This window comes from Typopeltis vanoorti, chromosome 19 (assembly GCF_054136105.1).
Source record: "Typopeltis vanoorti isolate ZY-2024b chromosome 19, IOZ_Tvanoo_1.0, whole genome shotgun sequence".
NCBI lineage: Eukaryota > Metazoa > Arthropoda > Arachnida > Uropygi > Thelyphonidae > Typopeltis > Typopeltis vanoorti.
Genome location: NC_143567.1, coordinates 90,903,073 through 90,929,578, shown reverse-complemented (window position 1 = coordinate 90,929,578; position 26,506 = coordinate 90,903,073). Strand labels below are relative to the sequence as shown.

The 26,506-nt window shown below is 35.9% G+C and overlaps 1 protein-coding gene across 1 annotated transcript; it reads left to right on the top strand.

Moving 5' to 3' along the window:
* Positions 1-3,823: 3,823 nt before the first annotated feature.
* Positions 3,824-26,488, top strand: LOC150096336 (pancreatic lipase-related protein 2-like). The gene is made up of 8 exons (XM_090409406.1): positions 3,824-3,905; positions 7,068-7,462; positions 12,378-12,624; positions 16,547-16,738; positions 18,888-19,109; positions 20,769-20,883; positions 24,904-25,089; positions 26,337-26,488. Exons 1-8 carry the CDS (start codon positions 3,872-3,874, stop codon positions 26,398-26,400), a joined length of 1,455 nt encoding a protein of 484 aa, XP_090265532.1. The 5' UTR covers positions 3,824-3,871; the 3' UTR covers positions 26,401-26,488.
* Positions 26,489-26,506: the final 18 nt, after the last annotated feature.

The window sequence follows — 26,506 nt, the reverse complement described above, 5'->3', positions numbered from 1 at the left end:
TTCCATACGTTTTCGAAGAACTTCGACTGATAAGACCAGTGACTTGTGCCATCTCTGCTGTTAGGTATTGAAAGTTTCTGTATAATTTTGTTGTTCTACAACTGCAGCAGCGAAGATGCCTTGACCCTACCATATTCATGTAGGAAGGAACACCAATTTACATTGGATTGGACAGTGCAGTGAATGTTACGAAAACACTTCAGAACACAAAGGGATTAGTCGTCCATTTCCTACAGCATGGCTACTTGTTCTCCTGATCTTAACCCCTGTGACTTTTGGTTGTGCAGGCCATCTGAAACGGGTGGTGTATGAAGGACATGTTCCTGATTTAGCAATCTTGAAAGACAGAATAACATACCATGTGAAGCAAACCAATGCAGATCTGTTGCATTACGCTGTAGAAAATGTCATTCACAGAATTCAGTTCTTAGACCATCTGAAACGAGGACATATTGAGCCATATTTGTAAGCTATACGAACACGAAAATTGATTTGTTGTGTCTCTTCTAGTCATTGCTGTTTAATTAATCCCAAATCACGCGTTTATAGGGCTAAATTGTGCTATTTTTATCTTCTGTAAATCAAAATCCCATGTTCCAGAGTGTACTTACACCAAGTTTAGGTTGAATTTCGTCCAATACATTTCTCACTACAGGGCTCTGAACACCTCTTTAATTGTGGCCACTGTATATGTGGGTTTTTCATTAAAAAAAAAGTTACTTATTGACGTCACTAGATTAGTGCAACTATCTAGTGACTTTAATTATGATAGACCAGTAGAAAAAAGACGTTATAGGTTCGATTGTAACCATCGACTTTATTCAACAGATTCCAGTTTTATTTGATGTTTGGCATAGACAAGTAGGATTTTCTCTAGAAAAAAAAACTAGTTTTTTTAATCCTCTAATTCAGTAAATTCGACCATAGAATACACACACGAGTATATAAAATGGATACTAGTTAGTATTAGGAATATTATTTCTTTTTCAGCATACCACAGGAATGTGCTGAATCCAGGTGATGGTAAAAGATGGAGCAGGCTGTTTACTGATTTCTAAAAAAGTTAGGACTAAAAGAGTTTGCGCATTTATTTTGATTAATCATCGTGTAAAATATAACATTAGACATTCAGCACTACGACCGGCTATCTAGAGCTTACTTCACTCCCTCTGGCATAGGACGTCAGGATCCATGTTTTTTACCACTGAGGATAGTTTTCCTGCTCCCAAGATTTATGTTGTTTGATCAAGCATACGGGACTTCATTTTCTTTCTTTTTTATTTCTTTGATAGTTTTTACAATGCACAAAATATATCAAGTTGGAATAAAACTTAGCTTACTATATGAAAATGTGTTTTCATATTCCGAATTTGAGAAACGAATTAAGAAAAATAATTAATTCTTTAACAACCGACCGAGTATAAAACTTTATTTAAAAAAATAGGTCGATAAACTCCAAAGTAACTTGCCAGTCTAAATCTAAGTTACTCTTTTCTTGACAGTGTCTCATATTTCACTGCGAGAGGTGAATGCTTCTAAATGCAACAACATTCACTTAAACCTGACGTTGTTAGTCGATTACGTCCCAACAACTAAATCCCATAAGGCGTCTGTATGCCGTATGTACACTGGTCAGCCCAAACATTATAACCACCAAGCCTGTTTGCAGCCAACTGTAATGCGGTTGGCCGGTGGTGGCGTTATCCTGGTATGGGAATTGTTCTCATGGACATCACTTGATCCTGTCATCCCTACTGAATATATTTTGGCCATTAATTCTTAGCTGGGGATTGTTTTGGAGCAGGTGCATGTTGCCAATGTGGCCCGATGGATTAGGACTCTTCCAGCAAAGACAATGCCCAGTGTCACAAGGCTGGGATTGTGCAAGCATGGTTCAAGGAGTATATCCAAACATTCTGTGTGCTCTCCTGGCTGCTTAACTCTCCTGATTCGAATCTCATCGAACATTTGTGGGATCATATACGAGTCCAATCTTTGCCATTACCTCGCTGGGTAATGACTTCCAAGACGTTCTCTGTAGTTGGTCCAGGATACCTTGGGATATCGTTTGTGATCTAGCGGGATCAACTTCAAGAGACGGGCGCAAGCTGTTATCTCGCAAAGGGGAATCTCGAAGCATTCCCCTTTGGACTAGCTAAGCTCCCGTCAACAAACAAACAAACAATAATAACAAAAAAAAAATCTCAAACAGTTGCTTTCCTCTTTGAAGGGATTTTGGAATTCATATATTTTCAAGCAGTACATGCGCTCTTCTTAGTACATCTAGGATGTATCCATAATAAGAATCATTTGAATCCTATACATTGCCAAATTTTCATCTTACTTTTAGTATGATTAAAAACCAGAACCCTTTATTGAAAGAAAAATGGGAGACTGAATTATGTACACTAAATGAAATGACATCAGAGACATACAAGAAAGATGTTAATTCTGAAGTAAACACACCCACATACGCAGAGAGAGAGAGAGAGAGAGAGAGAGAGAGAGAGAGATGAAATGAGGTGATCTTGTCTCCATGTGTTTAATTTGACCTTTAGAATGAACTGTGGATCTAGACTATCTACCAATAATTGTCCGGACGCTTAGGCTATTTATAATTGATAACCAGCAGGCGAATTCTAATATGTCCACATTTGGCTTTGATCACCTCCTGCACCCATTGAGAGAGAGGCTTTCCACCAATGTGCAGCAGACATCAGGTGGAATTTCTCTCCATTCCTCCATCAACGCAGTAGTGAGATCAGCGACAGATCGAGGACATGCTACTCTGGATCTTAATTACCGCTTCAATTCCTGCCACAGGTGTTCGATGTGGTTGAGGTCAGAACTCTGCGCAGTCTAGGGCAGTCGTTTAACACCCATTTATTGATATCATTTAACAGCTACAGCTTTGTGTCATGGGGTTTGTCCTCTTGATTGTAACTCGGGTCCGTTCCATAAAAACTCCTCAGCGTAGGCAGCACCTGATTATCCAGAATATCAGGGCACTGAGCTGCCTTCATGGAACTAAGGACAACGACCAGTTGTCCTACTCCAAACCAGCTGAATGCACCCCCACACCATTACTCCTCTACTACCAAACTTTATTGTGGTAACAAGCGTTCACCAGCTTCATACTATCTGTACACCCGTTTTTATGTTATTAACAAACTGGAATGTTCTATAACTTCAAATAACAGAAGTGTCCGGACAATTATTAGTAAATAGTGTATATTGGCAAATAAACTAAATTTGCTAATTAAGTAAACAACAACAACAAATAAAAACATATACTTAAATTCCTTGTTACTCACTCTGACATTCTAACAAATGATAAGCTGGAGGTAACAAATGAGAGGACTGTGAGCATCTTTTTCATTTTAAAAACGTTTATTAAATCAACACCTAAACAACGCTTCGTATTGAACTGCTAAGTTTGTATCTATCAGTTTCAAGGACATATATTTAGTCTGTGAAATTATTCTGATAAAATATGTTAAGCTCCGCACTGTACAAGTATGTTGCTTTCTTAACAAATTCAGATCTAGAAACATATTACATTCTTAGAAATAACCCGTTGAATGATAAAGTTAGCTTGCAGATCTTTATTTTTAAACGTCTAATGTTTTAGAGTGTGATAATAAATGACTTATTGGTACAATAATTTAACATTTATTTAGGTTGCTTTCGTGGTAATAAGAAGCTGATGCGTACATCCTGATGTAGATAAGGTGAGAACTACCTGGTGTGCTTAACGATTCTTTTAGATAGACTGCTGATATCTTTACTTCCTAAAAGATCACTTTATTTGTCTTTCGTTTGTGTCTTTCACCTTAATCTCGTACAGTGGTTTCATATAATCATCAAAAAAATGATTCCTGTTAAAACGGTATTGAGTATTTTGGGTAAGTTTAATATTTACTCCATAAGGTAGAGCATGTCTCGTTGTTAGTTCTAAATTTCATTTTTAATACATATTTTCTATGAATCAAATTTCCGTGAGAAATAAAACATTTCTTATAATATAATTCTAATTCTAAAAGAAGGTTTAAATAATTAACAAGTTCCTAATATAATGAGTAACCCTACTGTTCTAAAGTAATCTTAGTCTGTACATAGATTCTAAAAATATAAAAAGAATATATCTGTTGCAAGGTATACTTGAAAAAAAATTCCCATTATTTGGATAAATAATGGGAATGCTCTGAGTTTTAGGAAATGCAACAATATAAAATTATGCCTATTTTTTTTTTTCATTCAGGTTTGGGAAGCGGGATTGTGCATAATATTAAATGTTACTTGGTTATTGTTTTGAATTACTACCGAAGCAACAGACTATGAAGCAAGTGAATTATGGCCAATTTGCCAATTTGTGAGATGTTAACCAGGGAGAAAAACTCTACCGCCACCATATGAGACTGGCTAACTCATCTCGTAATCTCTTATAAAGATTTCTCAAGTCCTAGACGGAATTTCAATGTAGGTCTTTACAACCAAAGGGCATAATATTAGAAGCTTGTTAATTACTTCATGATTTTAATGCGAGCCTAATGAAACTCTAAGCTCAATAAACTCTTTTAACTAAAAAGAAATTATTTCTTTTGTAATATATGACATTGGTGTACCCAGTTGTGTTCATCAATGTCATATTTTTGTTATGGAGATGAAATGCAGATTATTCATGAAAGTCAAAATTTATTTTTGTCGTGATTTGCTAAATGTAAAGAGTACTATGATGTACTTGATTTAACGCGGATTCATTGAGAGAGAAAAAAAAATATAGTCACAAAACTTTCAATGGGTGAACAAATTGATACTGATACAATATAGAAGGTAGAGAAGATGAGGTATCTTCTCTACCTCCTTGAAAACATTTCTACCAATTGTGTACTCTAAATTCCATCTTTGTTTCCCAAATTTCAAAAACCTAATCTTCACAACAGTAAACTGATAACCTTCCATTCAGCCAATGCATTCAAATCATTTTGCAAATCCGAGGCATCTGTTTTAAATATACCACTCTGATAGTTCTCCCCAACTTTGCACCATTTGCAAACAACTGCATATCACCATTCGGACCTCTCCCAATATCATTTACATATAAATTAAATAGCAACGGATCCAAAGCAAATCCTTGGGGTACACCACTAGTTACTTTTCTCCTTCTAGGATATCGCTCCTCCACAGATAACTCGCTGATATCTAGCAGACAACCAATCCCCAATCCAGTTTACTAATCTAGTATCGAGCCCAAGCCATTCCAATTTAATTACCAGCTTGTCATGTAGCCATTTATCCAAGGCCTTTGCAAAATCTAAATATACCACTTCGTATGCATCGCCATTATCCAATGCATCTGTAACCTTATTATAGTAAGTAAACTGATTACTAAAACACGAACTTCCTTTAACTAACTCTAACAGTTTAACCATAACTCCAGACACACAGACTGATTCAAAGTCTTAGCCTTATCATCTTCCCTTATCAATCTGAACAATCCTTCCCTCTTTCCTCTGCTTTGAAACTTGACCCAGTGCAAAACTCATGTTAAAAAGATATCTAAAAACTGCTTTTAACTCTCTGGAATATTCCTTCAAAACACCCGGTGAAATATCATCAAGTTCTACAGCTTTATTAATATCAAAGTTTTTCAATTCTTCATATACCTGCTGCTCACTTATTAACAGTGCCTCCTCCCTTCCCACTGCATTCAAGTACTGCATTCACATTCAAGTACTTCATTCTCAAGAATGAAATACCTTTATGAATAGTTCATTAAACACATCAACTACATAGCTTTGAAAGAAATCAACGGACACAATAATGAGAGGAACAAACAGCCATTGGGCCCACCTAAATATGATGTAGGATTCCCCCTTTTACTGCAATAACTGGAGAAATCCTACACGGCATACTTTCTAGAAGCATACGATACCGACCGATGGGAATTTTGGACCATTCTTACTGTAGGCATGTAATGAAGTCCTGGGTTGTTGTGGAACGGACATCTCTTTACCTCACCCGACGTTTCAGTTCATCCCACAGATGTTCAATTGGGTTAAAATGAGGGCTCTGTGAAGGCCAGTCAAATGTGGTAACGTTCATGTCCAAAAACAACGCAGTTACAGCAGCAGCCTTATGACACAGTGCGCTGTTTTGCTAAGAGAGACAATGGTCAGTTTTCCTTAGAAACGCCACAAAGTAGAAAACATTGCATTGATCTCTCTGAAATCAATGTTCTTGGTACCACAAACAGAGGTCCGATGCAAAACCAGGATAAAAAGGACCATACCATCACACCGCATACTCCGAATGTCATAGTTGGGGGTTACGCACTCTGGTTAGAGACGTTCATCGGGCATCAGTCACATCCGTCCATCTGCTCGGAAGAGAGTACAGCGTGATTCTTCGCTCAATAACACAGCTTTCCAAGCTTCCACTTTCCACAGTACACGCTCTTTGTACCAATTAAGACGCCGCCGCTGCATGTTGGTTCGGTAATGCGGAGATTGCATATTATGGTCGTGTCATGGAAACTCACGTTGTGAGTCTTGGTTCTGAGCAGATCATGTTCCATTAGATGCCCGGAACTCGAATTCAACGTGTCAGCGACGAATGGCCATTTTTCTTATTATCCTTTGTAGCCTACAGTCATGTTTGATGAGTGTGATGATCAGCCACTGCGGGTAGCACTTGGTTGACTCCCTGCACTTCCATCTGAGTATGGTGTCACTGATTATTGACCTAGTATGACCCAATTTGTCAACAATTTGCAGAACAGATAGACATCCTATCAAACGCCTCTTTCAAACTGTGTCAGTTCCTTCCTCGCAGACATTTCTCCCGAACATAGTTGCACTGACTTTGAAGCAGCATATTCCTCCAGGTTATACCGGCTACAAACACGTGATTCGTTACATGGTACAATGCACCTTGCCCATGGGTGTCCGTTGAATTCTTTCCACGCAATTGTGATACTTCTAAATATAAATATGGGTGTCAACCTTTCTCAATGATTTAATGTTATAAATTACTAACCTTTTCTCTTCATTTTTTTTTTATTTCAGTTCTGGTGACGTTCATGGAATACATGTCAGGCAAAGAAGAAGAAGAAAACGAACTCCAAATGCTAAAAAAATATTATGGTCTAGTCAAGACCACTGCGTTCCAATTTGCAGCTACCAACGATACTGTATGTTACGACTTCATTGGTTGTTTTTCTACATTGGGAACTTTTGAACATCTAAATTTATTGCCGAATTCTCCGAAGGACATAGGAACTGTATTTCACTTATACACGCGCAAAAATCGAACTGTTCCATTTAAAGTACACTATGAGGACAGTTCCATAAGCAACGCACCACTGAATCCTGATGCGCCCGTGAAGATAATCTGTCATGGCTTCGTTCAAAGCGAGAATGCTAACATGTTTCTGAAGATGAAGGATGCGCTTTTGGAACTCGTATGTACATGCTCTTTTTTGTTGAATTTGATTATTATTTTACTTAAATTCGCTTTATTTGGAGTTAACGATTAGCGAAGTAGCGAAATGGTTATCCATAGTTCAATGTGGAGGTCATCAACGCTTTCGGAAGCGGGGATCCATTATAAGATTTTTTCATTTGAATGTGTGTTAGCCGGTCACGTATGTGAATGAATGGTTTATCCCTTCTGAAAATCTGTTTCACTTTTCACCACTCCCAGAATAAACAAACAAACAAAAAAAAAAGCATGCAGTTTGCAGAACACATCTGCGTTAACTAATTCAGTAATCGTCAAAGTGAAGAAGTATACAAAATTCTTTAAAGAATTGGAATTCAAATCTCCCCACTTCTTATTGCCCTTTAGATATGGTTTAGTCCTAAAAATTGCGAATATGAATGATATACCTATATCAAGAGTCACAAACATTTTTATAAGAACCTATTCGCATTTGGTTCATATGTTGAGGAAAAAACAACTTAAGACAATAGGTACATTGCAAACTTGTTTATGTACAGGTATGCGTACTTGTCATTATTACTAATTGTTCATTTCCCTCTGCTCCACTTCTTTACATACATCTAGCCCTCATCCCTACTACTTAATTCTTCTACTAAACACAACTACTATCAACGCCATCTACCGCCCATCACCAACAGTATATTTTGTCTGTAATTGAAAAAATTGATTGAAAAAATTTACTTCGGCATTTTCCAATCAATGGGCGTAATTACCATCGTTCTTCCAATTGCGCTACAAAAACTTAGCTAATAAATAATACCTATAATACCTAATAGTGTTATTTGGAATCGTATTAATATTTTTGGTGATTTAACTCACTTTTTTTTTTCTTTGCAAGTTTTGTGAAAATTTTTCATAAAATAACTTTGCATCAGGTCAGTCAATCGAAAGAAACTAAGTTAACATCCTCGATGTTAACTCAGTTTCGGCGAGGCCGTTTAAGCCCTATCTAAGTTTTGGAGACTGCAGGACAGTTCAGTCTTCTCCACCGGTAGCCAATCAAAGATAGCTAGCCCGATACCAAATACCATCACTAATCATACATGGCACTGGTGAAGAGAGGCGGCTGACGAGCGCCGCCATCTTTTGGTCCACAATCCTAACACTATGTTTTAATGTCTGAAAATAGTGTGGTTTCCACAGTCGATTTTCTTGAGTTTACGGAACGAGAAAGAATCCGTTTGTCAGTGCCAGAAATTGAACTAAGTCGGCAACCGGTCGAAAAAAGGCTTAGTAAAAGTGCCTCTAGTCGGCCACTAGAATTGAACTTAGGACACTCTTTGTTGGGTGATCTAGTGACGTGTACACAAACCCCACTTCCACTGAGCTACACAGGCAATAATAATAATAATATTTATTGTTCTCTCACTCACTTTCATATATTTACATACGTACAATGATCAATTCAATTTAATGTACAATCCTGTTTATTATTTTACAAGGTTCAGCACTTTGTGCTACATATAATGAGATTTCAATAGTAATGATGATAACATAGTTTTTTTTTTTTTGCTATTTTTTTTAAATAACAATCACAGTAATAATATACAATTACCGGTATATTGTTCAGAGTTACATAAGTTATATAATATTACATATTGTAGTTTACTATTTTTTTTTTTCAAAGTTTGAAAAGGTGTGATTATACAACAGTATTTACACATATGCAATCAAAGTATTATATTTCCTAATTCTCACAAACATACAGTGTAAACTCGTTATTTACATTTTTTTTATTACATTACATACATTTGTTACAGTTACTACATACATTACATACATTTGATTACATATGATACTGATATTACATACATTTATTTACATATAATACATACATTAAATGCATTTGGTGACATATAATACATACTTTTTTAAATTTATTTTTTTATATTTTTTTAAAATCTTAGATTAGAAATAATTTCTCAGCGACACCAGTTGGTTATTATTTATTGGTTTGTTTACTGTGTTGGGATAATATGAAATCTATGATTGAGAAATTCGCGACACCAGTTGGTTATTATTTATTGGTTTGTTTACTGTGTTGGGATAATATGAAATCTATGATTGAGAAATTCGCGACACCAGTTGGTTATTATTTATTGGTTTGTTTACTGTGTTGGGATAATACGAAATCTATGATTGAGAAATTCGCGCGCGCGCACGCACACGCACGTACGTGCGCGCAGGCACGCACGCGTCGATTTATTACTATGGATGAGACTCGGATTCACCAGAATCCAAACAGCAGTCAAAACAGTGGACAGAAGCCGGTTGTTCAGTGCCAAAAGAGACAAAGTCGGTTCCATCAGCAGGAAAGGTCATGGTCAGTGTTCTGGGATGCTGCTAAAGGCATTTTACTTATTAATTATCTTGAAAAGGGTAAAACAATAACCGTGGAATATTATTCCGATCGTTTAACCTAGAAGAAAAAATGCGTGAGAAAAGACTCGGTTTGTAGAAGAAAAAAAATCATCTTTCATCAGGACAATGCACCTGCGCACTTTTTGCAATGGGAAAATTAAGGGATCTGCACTATGACTTGTTGGTACATCCACCATATTCCCCAGATTTGGCTCCCTCTGACTTTTGTCTCTTCCCTAAACTAAAATTTTTCCTTGGTGGTCAACGTTTTGCTTCGAATCAAGAGGTGATTGCAGCAGAGAGGTAGTTTTCAGATCTTACTGAGATGCACTACAGGGATGGGATAATGCTGAGGGACAGCGCTAGGGCATCGCTGGAATAAATGTATTAGTCTTAAGTGAGATTATGTTGAAAAATAAAAAAAAAATTGAAATTATAAATTCTTTTTTTCATTGTTAGGCCGAGTACATTTCAAACCACTTTCGTATATGGATGATTTTAAGCTATACGGAAATTCATCCAGATAAATTGAGTCACTGCACAATACAGTTCAAATCTTCAGTGAAGACACTTATATGAAATTTAGACTTGAAAAATGAGCAACGCTCTCCAAAATAACAAGGCAACAAAGAAATCACAATTACAGATAGAAGGAAAATTAAAAATTTGCCGCAGCACAAATCCTATAAATATCTAGAAATTCTTGAGGCAGACGAAATTTTAAGTTCAGAAATCAAAAAAGAAAACAGGGTCTGAATATCTGAAAACATTAGAAAAGTTCTAAAGTCCGAGCTGAATGGAAGCAACACTATAACAGTAATCAATACATGGACCATCCCTGTAATCAGATATACAGCAGGGATAATTGGCTGGAAACAAGCCGATCTGGATGCACTTGATCGTAAAAGACGAAAATTAATGACCCTGAATCGTGCCTTGTACCTACCTACTCAGTGATGCGGATCGGTTATTCATAGCTAGGAAAAGTAGAGAATGTATTCTTTTGCAAGTCAAGCAAACCGAAGAAAAGCGAACGTTGAATGATTACATCAAGGAAAGCACAGGAAGATGTTAATTGAAGCTTAGAAGGAAAAAGTAGCGAATGTAATAGTTTCAAAGAACAGTACAAGGAGACAGATATGTCAAAAAGATGGATGGAAAAATAATGCCTCTATGGTAGTGGCGGCCGGTAAAGATTTTAAGTGGGGGGGGGGGGGATGCTGCGTATACAAAATAAGAAATAATAATTCCTTTTTTCCTAATCAGTAACCAATTTATTAATAAATAAATTTACATATTAAATTAAAATATTGCTTTATTAAAAATATTTCACCGTCACCACGAACATACACCAATCATAAAAGTTTCGTATCTCACAGAAATAACGCGCGCAAGCATAGGATACACTGCTCAAAGAGCAGTTTTGGATTCACTTGTTACATGCAGTAACAAGTGCCAACGAATATCGGCGAATCTAGCCGGAACTGACTGCACGTGATAATTCTGACACTGCATTAGATCGCAGTGCATTTGCTTCGTAATCTAAAGCGTTAATCGAACAATTCCAATGATTAACTATTCAATCAATGTCAAAACTTAAGCTGTAACCTGTAACATGTTGTATTGCATTTATATAATGTTGTAAGCATTGTTATTATTTATAAACACAAGTTAAATTGAATTTTTTCGTTTCTTCCTTGAGGTTGCTGCAGTGTCGCAGTGCTTATGTACAAGCTGCCAGTACTCTATAGTCAATATTTAAAATATATTAAAGGAAAAGTTGACAGTCGCTTAACTTCGCATTGGCTTCAGCAGGGAAACATCAAGAAAGAGACAAAAGATCTTATGCTTGCTGAAGCCATTGCCAAGTTAAGCGACTTTCAACTTTTCCTTCAATATTTTTCAAATATTGACTATAGAGGTATTATTTTTCCAACCTTCTGATGCCAAGATATTATGAGACTAAAATTCAGACATCACTGTAGTTGAACAACAAAATGTATGGTCTATTGATGTAGCGACACCAGGGAGGCGGGTAGTCGAGTAGAATAAAAAGTGCATGAAAAACTGACCAAGTATAGGGATCTGGAGATTAAAATTCAGTGACTTTGGAGCAAGAAAGCAACAACAGTTCCAGTTGTCATAGGAGCTCTAGGAGCAATACCAAGAACATTTACGAAACATCTGGAAAAGTTGAGCTCTCCTATAACACCATCTCAACTTCAAAAAACGGCACTTTTATGACGATATCTATAGCGGATTTCTAGGCCTTTGGATAAGGCCCGAATTGGACTCATTTGTCAATCCAAGATTTCATTATTCTATTTCATGTTTTGTGTTATTCTTTCAACTTTGTTAATTGAATACAACAACAACAATAAAGAATCACTTCCCAAACCTGGTTATGATCATATTTCATAATCTAGAAAACAGAATTCAAATAGCAACTATTCTACAGCTTAAATTCATTTTATTTGATTTTATTTTCTCCTTACTGATGACTCTCTTTATAGGAGGATATGAACGTCATAATAACTGGATGGGCAAAAGGAGCTTTTACAATAAATTACATGCAAGCGGCAGTAGATACTGAAGTTGTTGGACGACAGATGGCAGAATTAATTAAATCTATGAATGAGAAAAGGAATGTAAATACAAGTCAAGTTCACGTTATTGGATTTAGTCTTGGATCTCATATAGCGGGTTTTGCAGGAAAGAGACTGCGGGATTTATATGGATTAAAATTGGGCCGTATTAGTGGTAAGTAAATGTTTTTTCACACACGATTTATTACACAAGTAATTAATATTTATTGCTAAGCAACGCTGTCGTTTGCTACTTGTTGACGTTAGAATAAACAGTATGAGCAGCGCCAGTCAGCATTTAATGCCACGAATGTCATATTTCAAATATTTTTTCTGATTATAAATAGTAAACAGAATAAATATCTTTGAAAAGATTGCTGTTTATCTTGAAAATTAACTTTTGAGTTATGTCGGGGGAAAATAACCACACGTCAGAATTGGAGAATAAAATGAATAGTTCTTCCATTAGGCCTAAACACGAAACATTGTTTTACTTTTGCTTTGAGCATACGAGCAAAGAAATAGCCAATCTAGAATTCATTTAGTATATTTCCCTTTTTGTCTAGTAAATAAATAACATTATATCAGCTTCTGTCTGAATTTAAAAATGCTTGATTACGCGAATGTTTTATTAATAATACTAAAAAAGAACTTCAGACAAAATTTAATGAATTTATTCATCATATATTCAAGCCGATGAAGCAGAAATCAAGCATTGATTTCAATATTCATTAATTAAATTTAAGGGGTGTTCTTGTTTCAGTAATCTCGCTAACTTTTATGATAAAGGAATACGAGTCGTTGATGAGGAAAATGCATACACTATATTTTTTTTTTTTTTTAGATTTTGCAAAGGCATTTGTTACGGTACCACATAATAAACTGATATTTAAGCTGCGACGTATGGGGTTGGATATTAAGTTGGTGGAATGAATTGCCAATTGGTTGTCTGATAGATATCAAAGGGCTGTGTATGGAGGGGAAATATCGGGGAAAAGGAAAGTTATCAGTGGAGTTCCACAAGACTCTGTGCTGGAACCACTACTTTTCAACCTTTATATCAATGATATTGTCAGTGAAATTCAAGGAGATATTTAGTTGTTTTGCGGATGACGTGAAGCTGGGGAAGGTAATTGAGAGAAGTGCTGATGCAGTGGCTTTTCGGGAGGATCTGTATAAACTAGAATACCAGTTTAATGTTGCTAAATATAAGGTTTTAAATTTTAGGATCTGCAGATGGGGTACTGCATACTTTATATGCGGAAGTATCCTCGAGGAAGTTGAGGAAGCACGGGATCTTGGGGTTATGTTGGATCGAAATTTGGATTGAAATTTAAAGGGCATATTGTAAAGGTGATTAAGACAACTCAGAGGATTGCTGCAATATTAAGACATTAATCATCAGAGATAAAATGATAGTGATTCCTCAGTATAAGGCCATGATCAGGCCACATCAAGACTATTGTGCTCAAATCTGGTCACTGGGATTTAGAGGGGGATGAAGATACTTTGGAAAGGAGAAAAGATGGTTGACAAAAATGATTTCAGGACTGTAGAATGTTACCTATAAGGATAGACCGAAGTCATGTAATCTGCAGTGTTTGGCTGATGGAAAGCGAAACGTGGAACGTGGATATGATTGAGACGTTTAAGCACTTGAGAAGTATTTACCGGATGGATAGGAGAGAGATTTTTCAGATTGTAGAAAATAAGGAAGGGGCGAGAACAAGAGGCCATCTCTGGAAATTGTACAAGGAAGTGGTGAGTAAGAGGGTGAGAAGTATTTTTTTTTACGTGGAGAGTGTGGGTGAGTGGAATGCATTGGTGAATGCTAAGAGTGTGAATGAGTTTAAGCTTCGGTATGATCGATATGTTACAGGCAGGAGAGATTTTTCGTGAGTCTGTGGACTTTTGTAATATACAGTATGTATATTTATTTCACACTATAATGTAATATAGTGTATATTTCTTATATATCTTTAGTTGTTAATGGTATAAACTTCGCTCTCACTCCCTCGATGAGTATTTGACTCCAGGAGAGTTGATGTAATAATAATAATAATAAATTATATTTTGATCATGCGACATCTCCCGACCATGTTGTACGGATTTATTCTATTATGGAGATACTCTGAGAAGGTCCAGAGAGACGAAAAGTTAAACTATCTCCAAATATAAAATAGAATGTCAATCATGTGGAAGATTGAAAAAAAATCAAATACGGAGTTTATTGAATAGAAACAGAATAGACACTGATTGCGACATGGCAATGGCGGGAAAAGTTTAATTAACTGATATGAAGAACTTTCACTAGCATTACGAAAGAGAGTGACCGTCCTCTCGTATTGTATAAAGCTATAATGAAAAGGGATAAGATTTAGGATTTTTCATACGATGTGTGTCTTTAGATGCCACGGAGAAAGGACAGTAATAATATTTTTTTATTTCAGTTTGATTTATAAATTTTATTAATTTTCATTTTATAGTATTTACATTTTTCTTCTTTGAATAATGCACATGGTTAGAGGAGTATACTTTGTTCTATTATTGAAAAAAGCTAGATTATCCACAAATTGAAAACAAACAAAAGTACATACGTGTTTATCAAATTCTTTTAAACAGATTACAGTGCGTTTATTTAACGGAGTCTCAGCAACTCTGTAGATGAGCCCTTTGGTTGGAGAGACCTAAGTTTGAATCCTGTCTATGGCACAAGAATCTTTCTCGGGAATTTTCAATGAAATGATGAGTTAGGAGGTCCTTTTTTATTATTATTATTTATTATTATTATTATTATTATTATTATTATTATTATTATTATTATTATTATTATTATTACCCGGGCATATATACTTGCCTCTAGGGGGGATGCAGCAGAGGAATGGAAAGCCGACTGCATTAACTGCCTAAAATCCCTAATTCGGGGACTCAACAAAGTCTTATTCAACGAATAAGACTCAACAAATTCTTGTCGAATTTTTTGAGTTTAACGAGTTATGAGCATAATTTGCTTTGCAGATAGAAGTATACACAAGATTGAAACCTTAATTTAAGATCACAAAAATATCTTCATAATATCATCACATTCTCAGTGATAATTTGCTGAAGCGATGACTGAAAATAACTAGAAATGCATTCTGAAGGAGGTAAAAGAAAGCACAAAATATATAGTACACAGTATTGTGCTTCAAAAAATTAGATTTAATAATTTTGAAGTGTGTGTGAGTGTCCTATGTATATACACATGCAACTCTAACACAACTAGTATAATAATAGTGGATCATGACTCCCCTGCTTTCTCACCAAGGTTTTTAATGGGTGTTAAGAAAATCGAAATCATTCGCAGAAGATTCATTAAGTGTAGAGTATCATCATATTTATGAAAATCAGTCGATTAGTTGTAATCTGATGAATTTATTTCATAAGAAAAGGAGGGGAGTTTTAAATGAATTTATAAATTAGTTAAGGCATATATAAAGTAGATGGCAAGAATTTGATACATTAGATGAACCAAGCTATTCTAGAAGGCATAATAAAAATAGAGAAGAAATATCAGAACAAAAATACGAACTGTACGCCAATCTAATATGTGGAACGGGCAATAGAAACGATTTATAGAAGCAGAGTCTGAGAATAGATGAATTGAAAGCATACAAATAAGTATCTTATTTAGAAACGATAACTATGTCGTTATTTTTGTTTTTTGTGTAAAAAATACGCATGGGAAAAATAAAATAAAAATAACAAATGATGTGAGAGAATTAATGCGAGGGAGAAGATAAGTTTAGTGAATATACACAAACCAATCCACACAGGCAATGTGTGAATTTCGTGGTACGCGTACTGGTTTAGTCAAAGTGCGATTATTAGTACATGTATATAGTTCATTTGCTGTACTTCTTCTTCGTCTTATTTTTTTTTTTCATCTACAATAACATATGTGAATGATATGTTGTCGGCTCTTTCTACAATCTAAAATAAGCAGTCTTTATGAATGTAATTATAAATATTATCCATTCACAGTAGGACTGTTTTAATTTAATGGCCAAAAAATTACAGTATTAATACTTTAATAATTCAGACATTTTGTTTAACAGCCCTTGATCCTGCATCTCTGTTTTTCGAAAACAAGGGGGAGAAAGTTCACGTTAGCAAAAAAGATGCAGACTTCTTAGATGTCATGCATACTAGTTCAGGAAACAGCGTTTTGTTAGGAGACCTTGGAATGAAGGAGGACTTAGGCCACGTTGATTTTTATCCTAACGGTGGAGTCACTCAACCAGGATGCGGTAAGCAGCAGTTTCTTTTCGTTTTTTTTTTTTTTTAGTTTATATATTTTATTGTTTGTGCATTCATTATTTCTCCTAGAATTATTTAGAACTGGAATTTTAGCGTTTTCTGGAAAAAAAATATCCTTAAGCTGCTTCTCATTGATGACATTCTCATTTTCAATTTTATTTCCCAGCTTCATACAACTTAGATAGTTAAAGAATTGGGGAGGTTCTTAAATTTAATGACGGCTTCATTGGAATTCCGCTGTCCTTGATTCAGACTATTGGCGACAACGCCGATGCAAATACTTGTTTGGGTTTAAGTCTACTCACTATACTCTACAAATTGGTACATTAACCTCAGTGAATTTTATTTCACTGGTTCGTTCAGTTCTTTATTATATTGACATTCAAATGAGGAGCTTTTGCTACGAACAGTTACCACTAACCTTCATTTTCTTTGATTAGCATCTTTACCAAATGTTTTGTTTCTGCCGCTAGAGAACCATAAGATTTCTTTCCTTTATCATTGATTTCAATGATAAAAGAATGAAAACCAGCCAGCCGAGTAGGCAACTTTGCCCTCCAGCTGGTGGTTCCATGTTCAAATCTCGTCTAGGATGTATGAGACCTTCATAAGCTTTTCAGCAAAAGATGAAGTAGCCGTTATTACACAAAGGCGGAAAGCCCTCTTGTAAAATAGACAAACTAATTTTGCGTGTAACGTTAATAGATAATAGCATACTGGCTTCATATCCATAACCTGATTTTGATCAATCAACTAACCAATTTAACCAGTTTCCTCTTTAAATCCAGTTGTTAAGTAGTGCGTAAGAGAAGATTTTTGTGGTGTTATTTTTATTTTATTTACTTAAAAATAAATAAAATAAAATAAAATTTTGTTATAATCCCCCCCCCCCAATGTTTCACTTTTTTCGTAATTAAAAATCATTCCTGTTTTTCAGTGACTTATTTTTTGTGGTACAGGATTTTAAGTACTCAGTAAAACTACTTACTGAGTGCTTAAAATCCTATACCATGAAACATGAGTCACTGAAAGATAGGAATGATTTTGAGGACGAATTAAAACCTTTTATTTTCTCATTACTACGATAATAATTTTTCATTTTCCCATCTTAAAATACTTAAGACTGTAATCATGTTTCTCAGCCAGAAAGAAAACAAACTCTTCAGTACCATCTCTGTCCTATATGACCAACGCGACCATAAAGTTACGTGTATGTTGTAAACATTTCCAGGATAGAAAAACTGTGCAGCAGCAGTAAGGTGATTTCTCTCTCTCTCTCTCTCTCTCTCTCTCTCTCTGTGTGTGTGTGTGTGTGTGTGTGTGTGTGTAATATCACAATAAGCCAAGAACAACATACAATACTTACCTGAGGAACGAAAATGCGATCTTCTGTTATGACTTTTTGCGCAAAGCTAGTTTCATGAATGATAGGGTTATTGTATTCTTGTACAGCTACAAAATATTAGGTCCTCGTTCTAATCAGTATAACCACTTCAGCTTGAGTATTTGTATTCTATCTATCCTTCTTATTCGTCCTAGGACGGGTTGAGTATCCTCCTAATGAGGGGTTACTGGCGTATTAATGCAGCCAGTTCGCCACTCCTCTGCTGCATTCCCTAAGGGCGATATTCATGACTGTAATCCCTGTGTGTTCACGGGGCTGGTTTGCCTGCTTGCGGGATGAAAACCCCCAGATAAACTGGGGGGGGGGGACCCTGCTGTCCACGCCCAAGACCGGCTAACTTGGCTATGACTAAGGAAGATCCTTAAGCTCCTCACGTCTTCGACGGGAATCGAACCTAGAACACTCCTTCCACAGGCATATGGTTGCGAAGAGCACAACCAGTAGTCTAACCGCGCGGACTATTTGTATTCATTTAGCATTTAAGCTGGCTACTTTTAGAATGCCAAAAAGCGAGTGTTCGGAGCAAGTTCACTAGAATGTCTACTTGCAGCGTCTATCATGGGTACATTAACAATTCAGTAACTCCGGTAAATAAAACAACGCAGTTGTCACGTGATATTCATTAACTGTTTTCTTCGGCCGGCTGTTCTTTAAAAATCACATTTGCATTTTTTCACTTGAATTGATCTTTATATTTCAGAGTCATTTTTTACTAAACACGCTTTTATACGTAGTGTTCGTGACATGCAAACACATGCGAGCTCCCTACTTGTACACGGAGACTATCAAAAACAACTGTGAATTCCGAGCCTACAGATGTCCTAATGGCTTCGATGATTTTCATAAAGGATTATGCAATTGCGAAGATAACTGCGGAAGGATGGGCTATTTCAGCGACCAGGCGAAGGGCCGAGGAAAGTTGTATTTAGTCACTCGAAGCGAAGAACCTTACTGTGGTAAGTGTAATTTTTCATTTTTACTTTATTGATTTTTTATTAATTTTCATACATTTTTTCTTATATTTTTATTTATTGATTTGTTTACGCAATCCGGAAGCTGCTTTAGAGACCAAGCATAAGCATGGAACTTTATCAAACTGCTTCGTTTAGAAAATATTTTATTAAATTATTTTGACGAATCTTGGGAGAGTGTTTATTCACTTGTATGAATGTGGAAGACAATCACAAAACATCCATGTCAAGGCGGGATTCGCACCCGCAGCCTCTTGGCTGGAGAGTGGATATGCTAACCATTCGGCCAACCACGGCGAACTCACACTATTTACACAGTAATACCGATTAGTATTAGGAACGTAAGATGGTTTCAAATATCTACGCTCATTCTAGGAATACAAAGCTACACAGGATTTTTATGATTTTTAAATTATTTCATTTATTATTATGGCATTCAATAGTTGTTACATTGAGAAATTTATACTCCAAATCACAACAGACACTCAACATTTTCATGGCCAGGTCTACTTGCAGTTTGAATATTATCTTTCTGGTTACTATTTTATCTTATCAGAATTTAAATTAGAATAAATGATTTGGAATTTTACATAAGAGTAAATAAGAGCCTGTGTAGCGCAGTAGAAGTGGCGTTTGCACTCTACAGCGCTTGACCGCAAGACGAAAGACGTTCGAATCTAGTCGCCGACTAGAGGAACTTTTTCTAAGCCTTTTCTCGACCGGTTCCAGAGTTAGTCGATCTCTGGCACAGACTAGTGGGTTTTTCCTCCTGGAAACTAGGGTTTTTCGTACCGTAAACTCAAGAAAATCGGCCGTCGAACCCACACCATTTTCAGACATTAAAAATATATTGTGTTAGGGACCACCAGATGCCAGCTAACCCTGATTGGCTACCAGTGGAGATTGAACTGCCCACTCAGTCTCCAAAAGTTAGATAAGCCTAAAGTTTTTTAGGCTTATTTAACTTTTGGATACTGAAAAATAAAAATCAGCTAATGATTTTTGTTCCCATATAGGGAGTAGGCGAGGCCGTTTTTTAGCCTAAAGTTAGGCTAAAAAACAGCCTCGCCTACTCCCTATACGGGAACAAAAGGCATTAGCTGGTTTTTATTTTTTCATAAGAGTAAATGATTTCTTTACAGGTCATTAAAATCTGCAAAGAAAACTTTCATAATTAATTATTTATGAAATAGTTCATAATATCAAAATTTCCATTAGATAGACGGTCTGGTTGGCCTAGTGGTTAGAGTGTTGTACTCTCCAACAAAACTCTGTGGGTTCTAATCCTACTGTGGATATTGATAGGGGAATTTCATCGCTTGATGTGAAGCCACCAAAGAAGTTCCATGTTTGGTCTTTAGAGTAATGTTTCAGGATTATATAAACTTCATCCCATCCACGGACCAGTGCTAATATGCCATTGACTAATAGTTTTTCATGCAAAATTTCACATAAAAAAAAATCGATTGAGAAATGAGTGGCGGAAAAAAAACTGAAATATTATTAAGATTCTTTATTATTCAGAATTTATTTTAGTATTCAATCTCCGTTTTTGTCATACAGCATTTGTTACTTTGATCAGATGCGTAGAAACAATATTTGTTTTATTTTCAATTGATGGCAAAATTATTTCTTAAAATACAGGAGCAGCAGCCACCATTCAGATAAGAAGTGCAGAGAACCAGACGAAAACTTATGGAAAAGTTTCTGTTAACATCGTTGGCGGCAATGAACAGATCGAACATCTACCATTAATTCAGTAAGTAAACTGTTTCTTGCTTAAATACTTCACAAAGAAACAATACAAACCTGTCAATGGTTTGGAAACACGCATATGCATTAATGAACAAATCACATCAAGAACTACTAACTTGAAAAACTATTTAGAAAGTTTGCTGAATTCGTAAACTCTTCTTGTTTCATTTCAAGGGGAAACGTGGCTGTCATGTACTCTTTAAGAAAAAAAATATAAAAAAATCTTTTATATCGAATAGAACACCGAAGCAAAATCGGACTTATAAAGTTTAGGTGGGCACTTTATTGCTGCGGAGGGTCATGGAGTCGACCGGAATAGGTAATTAGAACAACAGGTAATTACCTATTAGAACGTGTTGTTCTAATAGGTAATTAGAACAACACGTTCTGGACCAGAACGTGTTGTTCTAATTACCTATGAGTAGTGAATGGAGAAAGTTGCGTATCTGTTAATAATGTAGCATTCAGGCGAATTCTAATGTTACCAGTCTTCTAGAAGTAACAGGACATACGGAAGTTTATTCAGCTTTCTTCTGCCAGAGTTAAGCGAACTGACTTTGTGTAACACGCTTTGCCAGTGCCGAATTATCACGACGGCATAGTCCGGAGTGGTATGTACTAGTTACCGGAAGTGTGACATAAGAACTAACGCAGTTTCCTTCCGATGGTCCCCATCGGAATGTTGTAAGCATGAATCAGATTTTTTTTTCCCCCTTCTTCTTTCTTGACTGTATAGTCGCAAGCTGACATCGCCTTGCGAGGCTTTTGGATATTGGATTTCCTTTCTTCCGCCTCTCTTTACGCGTATATCAATGGTGTGCGCTGGAACGTGGGCAGATGGGCAGCACCTTTCTTTCGTATTATGGACTTCGTATTCCTGTATAAATAAAGTGATGGTCGATAATCCGACACACTGTTTCTTCTTAAGTAATGCAAATATTTATTTCTTTCGATTTGGATTATGTATCTTATACGCAAGGTTATTTCTTTAGCATTGGGGGCTCGTGGCTTGAAATCGTGCGGGTGCTGCAACTTTCGAAATATACATACACACTGTAAGTACAGTGATACGTGTTTGGATAACATATTAAAATTATGGTAAAAATTAAAAAAAATATATATATTTAAACATGAAAAAAATGTTTATTATCGATGAAATTATACAGTTTAGTATAATTCAAAATTACTTAAAAATAAAATCCATTCTTCTTGTTTTGTTTCTAGCGAAAAGGTCAATAACTTTTTCCTCGATGTTTGTGTGACTGATGAAGAATTTTTTTCTCCATTGAAATCATCGCAAATGCATTTAACCTATCCTGATTCATAGTACTCCTCAGAAATGTTTTTATTCTCTTTAATCTTGAAACCAGCGTTCAGGCTCTGATGTAGTTATAGCAATTGTCAAGAGAATTTTTATCAATACAGTAATTTCACTAAGAACACAATCTAAATTATTTTCTGTGATAATTTTTAACAAGTCAATTAATTTACAATAATCATGCATGTCGGGTCTACTGTAGAATACTCGAAGTTCAGTTTCAAGTTTTTCTTTGTTGATCATGGGATATATCGTGTTTACTCCGTAAACACGATAAGCACCACGAACACTCTACTACTGGCGCAAACTGCATATGAACAACAGTGGAACTGCGCGACGGACAGTGCCGCATTACTCTAATAGCTCGCATCTCACTATGATGTACATATGCTTGCGCGCGTAGCGATATGACACTGTGGTAAACACAGTGCTGCTAGCGTCGTTCGCCCTCCTAAGTGCTACAAGAGGGATTTTTATTATTTTTTTATACAAAATAAGAGAATTGTATAGGATTGTCGATGATAAAATTAAATATTACAAGCAAATATAAATAAATTAATAAATATATTTATATATCGAGAAAAATTGGGGGGGGGGGTTCTGCAGTTCCTTAGTGCCTATGCACGAACCGCCCCTGTTCTTTGGTCTTTCAATGCATACGTGTTAATAAAACGCATGCATTGAAAGAAGGAGAATCCAAACTTTCCACAGAGGTGTGCATTTCTTGCAGTTACTGGTGACTTTAACATTAAATTTGAACCAAGGTGTGTTTTGATAGCCTACGTTCAGGACTTTAAGAATGAAGAACTGAATGGTTTTTTTTTTTTTTTTTTTCAGATTTATTCTCTGTGTTGATCATTTTTTCTAGCTCATACCTCCGAGGTAGATGGTTTTTAGATACCAAGTGCACACCGCATATTACGGCACTGTATTAACTTACAGCTGCATCTGTCACCTTTGGAGAGTGATTAATTCAATGAAAGAGAGAGAGAGAGAATTCTTAGCGGCAGAATGCAAGTTTAATTTGCAATCTTATATGTTTAATGAAAGTTTTCTAAAAGCAAAACTAGCGAAGGTAAAACGTCGGCAAGAGATTGCAATGGATGCCCTTACGAAAGACACAGCGGAATTCTGGCAAGAAAACGACTTCACGCACCCGCAAATATCGCTAATACTACAGCGTAGTCCTCCTCATTCAAGGTTTCCTCTCATGCTCCAGATAGCAAGAAATAGGGACGCACAATATTATATTTATACACAAGAAGGAACGAAATTAGCTCTGGTTTTTTTAACACTGGACTAGAAGAGAACACTAAAAAATTAAGAGGGAAATGACAGCACGATATAACTGGTTTCTGATTTGTATAACGAGTTAAAAGAAGATACGTATTTCGAAATATAACTAAATAGTATGTCTTGGTAGCGAGAAAACAGCAGATCTTACCCCCAAAGCTATGCTTGTATATGCTGTGCGCTTGCATGCTGTCCTCATTACAACTCAGGTCAAAAAAATTAACTGATAAGCACAAAGATTCTCACCAATATTCATACAGGTTCAAGTTAATTTACTTGCTGGATTTACTATAAAGACATTCATTCTGCTAAAACAGTACTACTAGTCGGTTCGATAGCATCGCGATGAGAGACTTATGAAAATTATCTACAGGAAGAGACGTGGCGTTCAGTCAACCTGATGCACTGCGTAATCTTGTCCCAGAATCCGGACAATAACTGGCCAGTAATATAAGAGGTCTTTATCACAAACGTTGATCCAAGATGTTCAAACGCCGGAAATTGGAGGGGTATTCTTCGGATATTATCCAGTGAAACTTCCCGATTATTTATTTAGACTGACTAAGCCCAGTAGAGAGCTTCAGGATTTCAGCGGCCTCAACTTTTAAATATTATCATTTCTGTACTTGATATTTTTTTTTTAGTTTCATTGTTTTTAATTCATTATTTTTTGGCCCTTAAAATTCACAAATTTTAAGGGTCGGGTAAAATTGGGAGGTCTCATAATATAATTCGACACACAACGACAGCGTTACGATCGTTTCTCTGGCGTGCCTTTTTTGCTTTATTTATTTTTAGTACAAATTTGCATATTTTCTCTTTCCGCCATAGCAATACAAAACGTAGCACTTAATATCAAGAACTAGCTTACCCTTTCATTAGGGCGCAACCTGTTGGTGCGTACCGATAGTTTAAGCGACGATTTACGCATGCCCGTTCACTTTTATGTAACGCATGTCACTGTTTCACCCTTTTTCGTAGTAAATTATTATTTGATGATATCATTAATGAATTTACAAGTGTCAATTCTATGGAAAAAAAGGTTTAAAGCATGTTTTTGTATCATTTATAGTAATTCAATAAACAGTTTTGTAATACCACTGCAAATTGTTTTACTGTGCACTGGTTTAATAGTACAAAACAGTAGATAAGTACTGCCTCATACTTATTTCTAGCCAATGGCCACCACATAAGTATGGTAATTAAAATTTAAACTTTGTATGATATAAATTTATACCTTTTATGAGTTGCATATTGATGGCATTTCGTGGTATTTGTGAATCATGTTATGCTAATTTTTTTTCCGTCGTCAAGGGCTTAATCAGCATTTATTCTAAGCAGAGATTGATACTTGGCAACTTTTTTTTTTTTTCTTGACATCAAAGCATACTATACAAGTTCATTTCTTTTTAGTTCGTCATACGAAGAAGTGAATCCGGGACAACTGCTCTCCGATCGCACTGTCGTAAAACCCGACTCTTTTATCGTGAAAGAGGTGCGAGTATTGTATGTCAAGTTTAACGGATGGTTCACCACAGGAACAGACACGTGGAAGTTCGACTCGATTGTGTTCACGGATGAGGACACCGGAACAGTGAGGTGAGTCGTTAATTAGTTTTTGTACCCGATGCTAAAGTATTGAAAACGTCAATCAGTAAAGTGGAAAATCGATTCATTATTTACTGTTAATAAGATTTCGGCATAATTAATTATTGGAAAAGGAAAAATAGATTATCTCCTCGTACGCTGCTGTTGGGTTATATTTTAAATTCGTAAATTAATGAAACGAACATCCACGCTTTCTCCTTGTCCAATAAAAGAAAAGGAAAATAGAAGAATTCCAATAGACCGAGAAATTGGAAAATATTGTCACCAAGTTGAACTTAAAAAAGACTTAGAAAATGAGTTATTTGTCTTTCATTTCTCTCTTACACGAATGTTATTACAGTCCTCATGATTCACATCAGGACAGAACTTATTTTGGTTTGCCTATGCTAATAAATCAACGTTTGAATAATGTAGAATGACGTTTGATACAAGCCCATAATCCGTTCAACAGTCGAAATATAATATTTATTTAAATCCCTGCACTCCTTTTATTTCTATGGATTACGTTTCGGGGGGGGGGGGGGATCTGAATGGACAACAGCTAGAATTCAAATATATACATTATGTCAAAATGTATTTCATTTAAAATATACACAAGCTTAATTTAAAACATGCGCCAACCTACATATTTTATGTCACTAACAAATCACACACGACTGACTGATTTTTCTTTTTCAGTCGTTTCCGACCGTAGTTGACTTTGTAGGCTTTGCCACAAAGTATTTCTGGTGAGATTTTTACAGAGTAGTTCACCATTGTTTTCCCCAACTCCACAAGTTTATCCTGGCTCAAGACCGGCATATGGCTGGGACGTATTCATGACTGTAATCCATGTGTGTTCAGGGGGAAGGTTTGCGGGAGGAAAAACCCCAGATAAACTAGGGAGAAAAACCCTGCTGTCCACGCCCAAGACCGGTTAACTTGATTATGGCTGAGGAAAATCCTTAAGCTCCTCACGTCGTCGACGGGAATCGAACCTAGGACACTCCTCCCCCCTCCCGACATATGGTTGCGAAGCGCAAAGCCACTAGGCTAACCGCGCGGACACATGACTTGACCTCTAAACAAATGTTTTGATGTCTTTGTCCATTTTACGTCCAAATATCTTTAACATGCAGAGATTGAGTGATTCTTTGTGCACAATTTTTATCTTAGTAAAAAGCAATCGATAAAATAATGTACGTAATGATAATTTTAGACTTTCCTTTCCATCAAATGTTTTATTTTATATTTTACAGGTATCGTTATGACGGACCAGAAATTGTTTTAGAGTCTGGGGTGGAAAAAGTCATGGCCTTTTAGGAATAACAGTAATTTCACGTTGTATTATCCATGCCTATGTTCACTTCTGTAGTTTTTTTTTAGAAATAAATATAACTCTTAATTAGCACTGTGAGCAATTAATTTA

What these genes read in the sequence shown, in the direction of transcription:
- LOC150096336 (XM_090409406.1), top strand. Translation starts at nt 3,872, where the DNA reads ATGATTCCTGTTAAAACGGTATTGAGTATTTTGG. An exon ending in AGGATGCGCTTTTGGAACTC is followed by an intron (nt 7,463 to 12,377) that starts GTATGTACATGC and finishes CTCTCTTTATAG; the next exon opens with GAGGATATGAACGTCATAAT. An exon ending in AGTCACTCAACCAGGATGCG is followed by an intron (nt 16,739 to 18,887) that starts GTAAGCAGCAGT and finishes TTTTATACGTAG; the next exon opens with TGTTCGTGACATGCAAACAC.